Source organism: Vidua chalybeata, chromosome 12 (assembly GCF_026979565.1).
Source record: "Vidua chalybeata isolate OUT-0048 chromosome 12, bVidCha1 merged haplotype, whole genome shotgun sequence".
Taxonomy (NCBI): Eukaryota; Metazoa; Chordata; class Aves; order Passeriformes; family Viduidae; genus Vidua; species Vidua chalybeata.
In genome coordinates this window covers 14,782,540-14,790,181 of record NC_071541.1, presented here as the reverse complement: position 1 = coordinate 14,790,181, position 7,642 = coordinate 14,782,540, and the positions used below count along the sequence as shown (strand labels likewise).

The following is a 7,642-nucleotide window of genomic DNA, read 5'->3' as shown; positions in this document are numbered from 1 at the left end:
TCCGGAGCGCGGGGCCGCTCCTCGCCGCGCCGCCCCGGGGCGGGACCGCGGCCGAGCCGGGAGGAGCCGCACCTGCCCCGCCATGTCGGGCGAGTGGCTGCGGCGCTGGCGGCGGGGCGGCCCCTCAGAGCGACCCGGCGGAGCCCCGGCAGCGGGGCCGGGCCCGCCGCCCCCCGCCCTGCGCTACCGCCGGCCCAAGTTCGTGCCCGGCGGCGGCGAGGAGGCCCCGCGGGGCGGGCGGGCCGTGCGGGGCGCCGCGCCCGAGCGGCCGCTGCCCTGGGGCGCGGGATACGCCGAGTGAGTGGAGCCGACGGCGGGGCCGCTCCGGGAGGGGCTCCGGGCGGGCTGAGGGGCGCTGCCGGGTGCTGATACCGGGGAATAGCGCAGGGTTAGTGGGTGTGGAGGGTGCGGGGGAGCTTACGGGACTCCTGGCGGGGTGCCGGGGGCGGTCGCACCCCCCCTGCCCTTGCTGCGCCCCTCGGCTGCAGCCGCCCCTGCCCGGAGTGGCCGCCCGCAGGCACAGATCATCCTCCTGCACCATCTGCGGGCGAGGAGCGAGTGGCTTTCTGGCCCAGAGGAGGTTTGGCGTGGCGGTGAATGCTCCAGCCCGTCTCCGTCCCTGCCGGGGCCGGCGGGGACACCCCTGGCCACCCCCGGCCAGCCGCAGTGCCGGCTCCAGCGCTGTGACAAGTGGCCAGGGCAGCCCCGAGAGCAGCACCGCTCTTAGCAAAGTGTCTTTAAAGCAAAGGAAGGGGATGGCCACGATTTTAGAAATCATTTGGTTTGCTTTTTTAAATGGCAGAGGGGATGGATCAGGCAGTACTCCAGCCAGGAGCTGTCCCCACATCCTGGCCAGACTGCGTCTTGACCCCATGGTGTTGGGATGGCACAGCGTGAAATGCAAGGAGAGCACACTCCCATCCAGGGACAAACATTACCAAGGCTGGAAGGAAAAGCGAGGGTGGTGGTTCTGCAATACACTGTGTCAACAAGGAAATGGCATGGTGTGGGCTGCTGACGAAGGCTGCCTGAGGCCAGGGTGCAGGTCTCTGTGTCCCCAGCTGGGCTTTTCCCTCCTGCACACAAATGACTTACTATTTCAGTCATCAGCAAAGGGATCCTTGAGTTTGAAAAGGGAGCAGGGAGCATGGGGCTGGAAAGGAGGGGCAAGGTGCAGCTGTTTGCAGGGGCTGCAAAGCAGCCAGCACAGCTGGCTGAGAGCAGGAGCAGTGCAGTGTGTCCCCACACCTTACCTGGAGTGTTTGCAGGGTTATCAATGCTGAGAAGTCGGAGTTCAATGAGGACCAGGCAGCCTGCTGTCAGATCTCTGTCCGGAGGAGAGAGCCAGGCCTGGAGGAGGATGAGGAATGGCTGATCCTGTGCTCCACACAGGTATTGCCCCCAGGCAGGCTGTGCTCACCCTGCTGCCAGCCTTTTGCTGCCACCCAAGGGCGCAGGTTCAGGAAAGACAGGACTGCTCTGTCAGTCCTACATGCCCACGTGCTGAAACCCTTCTTTGGATGTATTTAGGGGACCCATGTACCCTGTGGCTGGCAAATACGTAGCTCTGTAAATGCCATTTCTTCCATGGCCACTTGCAGCATTTGAGGTCATGCATCCTGTCCTCCCTGTGCTTTCAAGAGCCAGTGTGTCTTGCCATCGCTTGGGCAGCAGCTTGAGCTGGGTACACAGGATGCTCTCACCAGGCTGTGCTGCACTTCTTGTGAAATGGCCCCATCTCCCCTAATACAGCACATGAGGGTGTGTGGTGCAAATCCAGATGCTCAGAGCTCAGATGATGGGTCTGGCAGAGCAGCACATGAGCATCGCTTGAGGTTGAGGAGATTTACCAGTGGCAGGGCAGGGTAGCTGGGGTGGAAAAGTCAGGCAAAACACATCCAGTGGCATCCTGGCTAAGAGCCTGCCATCTGTACAACCTCTTCAGCCCCTGTCTTGTCCCTCTTCCTCACGGCAGTTTCTGACTGGTCACTACTGGGCGCTGTTTGATGGCCACGGTGGCCCAGATGCTGCCATCATTGCCTCCAACTATTTGCACTACTGCATCAAGCAGAAGCTGGAGGAGATTGTGGGAGGCATCACCGAGGCCCAGCCCCCCATGCACCTCAGCGGACGCTGCGTTTGTGACAGTGACCCCCAGTTCGTGGAGGAGAAGCACATCCATGCAGCAGACTTGGTGGTGGGAGCCCTGGAGAATGCCTTCCAGGAGTGTGTGAGTACCCCATGCAGGGCACCAGTCCTGCTGGCCCAGGCAGCCACAGTCTGTCCCTCCCTGAGCCCAGTTCTGCTGCTCACTGAGTAGCCTGGAACATTGGGCCAAACCTTTAAATGTGCTGGGTCAGAGCCTAAGGCCTGTGTCAGAGCTGTTTGTTGGCAGTGCTGACCCAGAGCAAAGCTGCAGTAGCTCTGTCCAATTCTGTAGGGCAGGCAGGTGGCTGTTGTCACACTCATACAGCACGTACAGGTCTGAGCTCTCCCCATCACCCTCCTAAAGCATCCACAGTCCAGGAGCAGCAGCTGTGTAGGCTGTACAGAAGCGACATTGCCTGTTACTTTGCTGGTTTCCTGTGGCCCATCCACAGTCAGTTTTGGTTCTGGATTTCTGCTGGGAGGGATGAGACAGTGTGTAGAAAGCAGCACCCGAGATCATGCCAGTCTCCAAACTTGTTGAAACCAACAGGATGAAGTCATTGGCCAGGAGATGGAAGCTACGAACCAGACAGGAGGTTGCACTGCTCTGGCTGCCCTTTATTTCCAGGGAAAGCTCTATGTGGCCAATGCTGGGGACAGCAGGTGAGTCATAATAAAAGGGGGATCTTGCTGGGGATGAGAGCTGGGATTTAAGCAAGGTTTCCAGCATCTTACTGTCCTGGTTCAGCTGGGACAGAGTTCTAGAGAACACTGTTGAAAACAAGCAAGCACTGCAAGCACTGCAAGCACTGCTCAGCAGCTGCTCAGAGTCAGGGACTTTTCAGCTTCTTACCCCACCAGCAAGGAGGTTTGGGAGCACAAGAAGCTGGGAGGGGACACAGCTAGGACACTTGACCCCAAGTGACCCAAGGGATGTTCCAGACCATATAGCACCATGCTCAGTGTGAGAACTGAGGGGAAAGGTAGCCCAGGGCCACTGCTGGGGAAGTGGCTGGGCATCAGTCAGCAGATGGTGAGCAACTGCACAGTGCATCAGTTGTTTTCTATATTCTTATTCTCAGTATGATTTTCCCTCCGTTCCTGTCCTAATAAACTTTCTTTCTCTCAACCTACAGATTTTACTTTCCTTTTTCCCAGTTACCTGCCCCATCCCACTGGGTGTGGGGGGTGAGTAGGTGGCTGTGTGGTGTTTAGCTGCCAGGTTAAACCACAGTTCTGATTTAATCCTATAGACAGTAAATGTACAGCCCAGCCATCCCCCTCCTGCCTGGCACAGGACCTATTGGAAGAAAGGTGCTCTCGTGGCTTCTGGAACAGTTTGGGGATTACAAGGGACTAAAGCTGCCCAGAGAGAGCCTTGGGGTGGTAATGCAGCAGCACAATCAGCCTGGCAGGTGTTTCAAAGTAAAGGGTGATTTCCCTCACTTGGCTGTGGCCCCCCCCATTCCTCTAACAGTGAGCTCCACCACTGTCAAACCAGGCAAGCACAGTTCTCTGCTGCAACAGTGCAATTGCAATGGAGTTATTTGAAATACAGTGGCATTTTTTAACAGTTTTGGGTGCACAGCTATTCTCTGGCACAGCTGAGCTTTGCCTCTTCCCCCTTGTAGGGCAATTCTTGTCCTGAAGGACAACATTGTGCCCATGAGCAGCGAGTTCACCCCCGAGTCAGAGAGGCAGCGAATCCAGCACTTGGTGAGTGAGTCCTTCCACAGATCAGACAATCCAGCTGCAAGCATCCCACTTGGCCAGAGAGGGCTTGCGGCAAGAGGACCTCCGGCTTTCCTTGAAGGCCACTGTGTGGCCATAATGTCAGCTAAAACTAGCCAGGGAGGGCTGGGGTAGAAATTCAGCCAAGTCTTTAGTATGGGAGTTGTCCTCACTGGAACATGCTTTGCCAATTGTGGTCTCCATTCTGCTGCTGGGAGTACCAGTCCTGAGGCAGAAGCAGAACCTGTCCATGCTCACCCCTCCATTCCCTCCTCCAGGCTTTCCTTTTCCCCAAGCTCCTGGATGGTGAATTCACGCGCTTTGAGTTTCCACGGAGGTTGAAGGGAGATGATGTGGGCCACAAAGTCCTGTACCGGGATTACTTCATGGAGGGCTGGTGAGTCCCTTCTGCCCGAGGGCAAGGCTGCAGCACAGGGCAGCTTCACCTGCTCACACCCATGGGGAAGTGAAGGGAGACGGGGCACATCCTGCTAGTGAGAGCAGCAGCACGATGGTAGGGAAGGATGCTGTGAGCAGCTCCCTCCAAAGGACCAGGGCCCTGGCAGGGAGGTCAGAAAACAGTCAGGATGGTCCTTCTGGCATCCATGGGCATGGGGCTGGTGCAAGCAGTCCCAAGCTGGTGGAGGTACAAGCTGGGGAGGAAGGGGAGAATGAGGATCACCTTGCCCCATCCTCAGTGAGTTGCCTGTGCATTGGGGACACCACAAGGGTCAGTCAGAGTCAAAATGCTCTCGCTGGGTTGTACTATCAAGTCAGACATATCCCAAATCAACAGTGAATTCTCTGTTCCAGGGGGTACAAGACGGTGGAGAAAGCTGACCTCAAGTATCCTCTTGTCCATGGTCACGGGAAGCAGGTAGCTTAATGCTTTACACACTGGGAAGGCACAGGCAAGTCTTCTCAGTGTCCCTGTCACTCATGTCACACGCTGGGGCACTAGAGCAGACCTGGAGCTCTGGTGTTCTCCAGCACAGCACAGTCCCAAAGCCTGGATACAGCAGCTGCCTTTGCTGCCTGGCTGGTGTAACCCGGAGCCCTCTGGAGCACCCTCCTCCAGAGTACAGCAGAGCAGACAGCAGCCCTGAGGGCTTGCACACCAGAACTCTATTCAGATGAGAACTTCATCAGCTCCCACTTGGGGCTGTCTCCTTTAACTCTAGTACCTTTCCCACAAACTGTCCTCCTCGAGGAAAGGCTGAGAAATGAGCCTGGAGAGGGAAGGAGGAGGTAGGGAGAAGCAGTGACTGCACCCATCCAGCATCTGCCTGCTGGGGGTGAGCAGAAAGTCCCATCACCTCCCCCAGCACTACGACCTACATGCCACCCCCTTTAGAGTCAGTGCAGAATCTCCTTTGCCAGGACAAACAGACACTCCCAAACCAACCCAACTGTCTTTCTTGCCACCTCAAACCAAGAGCAGATGCCACCACAGGCTTCCTGAGGTCTGTAGCATTACGCAGAGCACACATACTAACTCCAGAGCACACCATGGGCCACAGGGAGCCATTGACAATCAGGCTGTTTCCACACTCCCATCAGGCCATCATTGCTTGTCATCACTCCCCCATCTCCAAAGTCTCCAGAGGCTGTTCTCCAGAGGTGATGCTTGGAGAAAGGTCCTAAAGCAACACATAGATCAGTCAGGACAAGCCACACATCAGCCTTGAAAGGCCCCGCACCCTGACGTTTCAATCCTGTTTTGCTTTGTTTGGGGCCAGGCTCGCCTGCTGGGGACTCTGGCTGTCTCTCGAGGCCTGGGGGATCATCAACTCAAGGTCATCGACACCAACATTGAAGTCAAACCCTTCCTCTCCTGCATTCCTAAGGTCAGTCACAGCACATGGGAATTGTAGGGTGGAATTAAACAAGCTACTCCTCAGAAGGATGCATCTTTTAAAGACTTGGCAGGTCTTAGCATTTCTCCAAGCACCCTGGTCCCAGTGTGTCATCTCTCAGGGAAGTCTCATCTCCCTGACCCTTCTGTTACATTGCAGGAATTGTCACAGATTTACTCCTCTGCTTTCCAGGTGAATGTATTTGACTTTGCTCTGCATGACATTAAGGAAGATGATGTCCTCATCATGGCAACTGACGGCCTTTGGGATGTTCTATGCAACGATGAGGTGGCCCATGTGGTCAGAAGCTTCCTTGCAGAAAACAGGACAGATCCTCAAAGGTAATACCAGCTTTGTCTTTGTTTTCCCTTCCAAAGAACCTGGTCAGACCCAAAGCTGACATCCCACTGCTTCCAGGTCAGCTTTGGCATGACTACTCTTTTCTGTGACTTTGGAAACAAAGCTGATGTCTTAAAAAATCTTGTTATTTTGACAACATAAAGCCACATCCCAGCTTTGTACTTAAGGGGAATAGTTGCTAAATTAGCCCTTGCTTTTTTCTACCCACAGGTTTTCAGAACTGGCCAAGTGCTTGGTATGCAGGGCAAGGGGAAAGAAGAGAGGCCACCAGTGGATGCTGGACGACAGCCATGAGGCATCCTACGATGACATCTCTGTATTTGTCATCCCACTACACAACAGGGAAGAGGACTGACTGTCAGGATGACACACAGCATTTCTGTGTTCCTTTCCTGTGGTGCCATTCAGCACCAGCCTGAGACTGAGGGACTTCTGCTGCACACGTGTACGCTCTCTTCCAGCAAAACCATTTGCAGTGGAACCTGAAATGCACAGCCAGCACTTGGCACAGGATGAACAAATTAGCTCTGTAACAACATGCAAGAGAAGCACAGTGGGCAACAAATCACTCCCCTTTCTCATTGTTGGACCAAGGAGAACCTGCAAAGGGGGCCATGCAAACTAAAGGGCACTTTTCCTAAGATCTCTGCGGTACAGTGACACTCAAATCCATATTTCTACTGATCCCTCTCCCTTTTTAATACTGAACAATAAGGATCAATCGAGATCCAGCCAGTCTGAAGAGCTGGCTTTTAATCAGACTTGAACTAAACTGAACTGGATGCATAAGCTAAAGCATCTCTCGTATCCGTTTGCTGTAACATGAGATGTGCTGAAAACCCGGGAGCTGCTGCCAAGACAGCATTGGGCACAGCCCTGCCTGTGGCATGGGAATGCTGGAGCAGTAGCCCAGAGCTCTTGAGACAGTTGCCATTTCTAGGCAGCACCACCTCAAACCCAGAGGATGTAGCCAAGTGAAGCTTCACCCTGGTGTACAGAAGCCTCCTGTGCATGGATATGTGCCTTACTCTTATTTAAGAACACTGAAGTGTGTTAGTAACACACTTTTTAAGATTTCTAATAAATCTTAATCCACACTTGCTGATACTTTCTCTATTCAGGTCATTTCTGATAGCAAAGCAGGTTTTGTAGCAGCAGCACTGATGAGAGGTGTTTCAGTACATCAGCTGATTCAGTAGAAGAGCTCCGAGTAAAATAAAACCGGCTCGTTGCAATTTGTCTGCGGTACTGAATTTCAAGCACTTATTCCAGCAGAAACACAGTGCAGCAGACACGCCAGAGTTGGCTTAAACTCTGAAGATCTGCTTCCCAACCTGTTTATTAGCCAGGCAAATTCTGGTCTGGACAAGCTTCCCATCTCCCCAAGTCCCCACTTTGGTTTTCATTATTCATTACACAGGTTCCAGGATTCCCTAGAGAGGCAGCCAAACCCCAGTGTGTGTTTAAGTTCCACAGGATGAAAGTCCAAATAAAAGTACTTGGTTTTTTTCCCATGCATCTTACTGTGGTGTTATTCCTCCTGGGGG

At 54.3% G+C, this 7,642-nt stretch overlaps 1 protein-coding gene across 1 annotated transcript; it reads left to right on the top strand.

The window, feature by feature from the left end:
• The first annotated feature begins 82 nt into the window (after nt 1–82).
• PPM1M (protein phosphatase, Mg2+/Mn2+ dependent 1M) lies at nt 83–7,613 on the top strand. Its single transcript, XM_053954030.1, has 10 exons — nt 83–297; nt 1,269–1,392; nt 1,976–2,230; nt 2,699–2,811; nt 3,780–3,864; nt 4,158–4,276; nt 4,693–4,756; nt 5,619–5,726; nt 5,928–6,076; nt 6,306–7,613. Exons 1-10 carry the CDS (start codon nt 83–85, stop codon nt 6,448–6,450), a joined length of 1,377 nt encoding a protein of 458 aa, XP_053810005.1. The 3' UTR covers nt 6,451–7,613.
• Nucleotides 7,614–7,642: the final 29 nt, after the last annotated feature.

Bases quoted from the DNA above. Each gene is read 5' to 3' on its own strand.
- PPM1M (XM_053954030.1), top strand. From the start codon at position 83: ATGTCGGGCGAGTGGCTGCGGCGCTGGCGGCGGGGCGGCCCCTCAGAG. The intron at 1,393-1,975 runs GTATTGCCCCCA...TCCTCACGGCAG, and splicing joins TGATCCTGTGCTCCACACAG to TTTCTGACTGGTCACTACTG. The intron at 5,727-5,927 runs GTCAGTCACAGC...TCTGCTTTCCAG, and splicing joins TCCTCTCCTGCATTCCTAAG to GTGAATGTATTTGACTTTGC.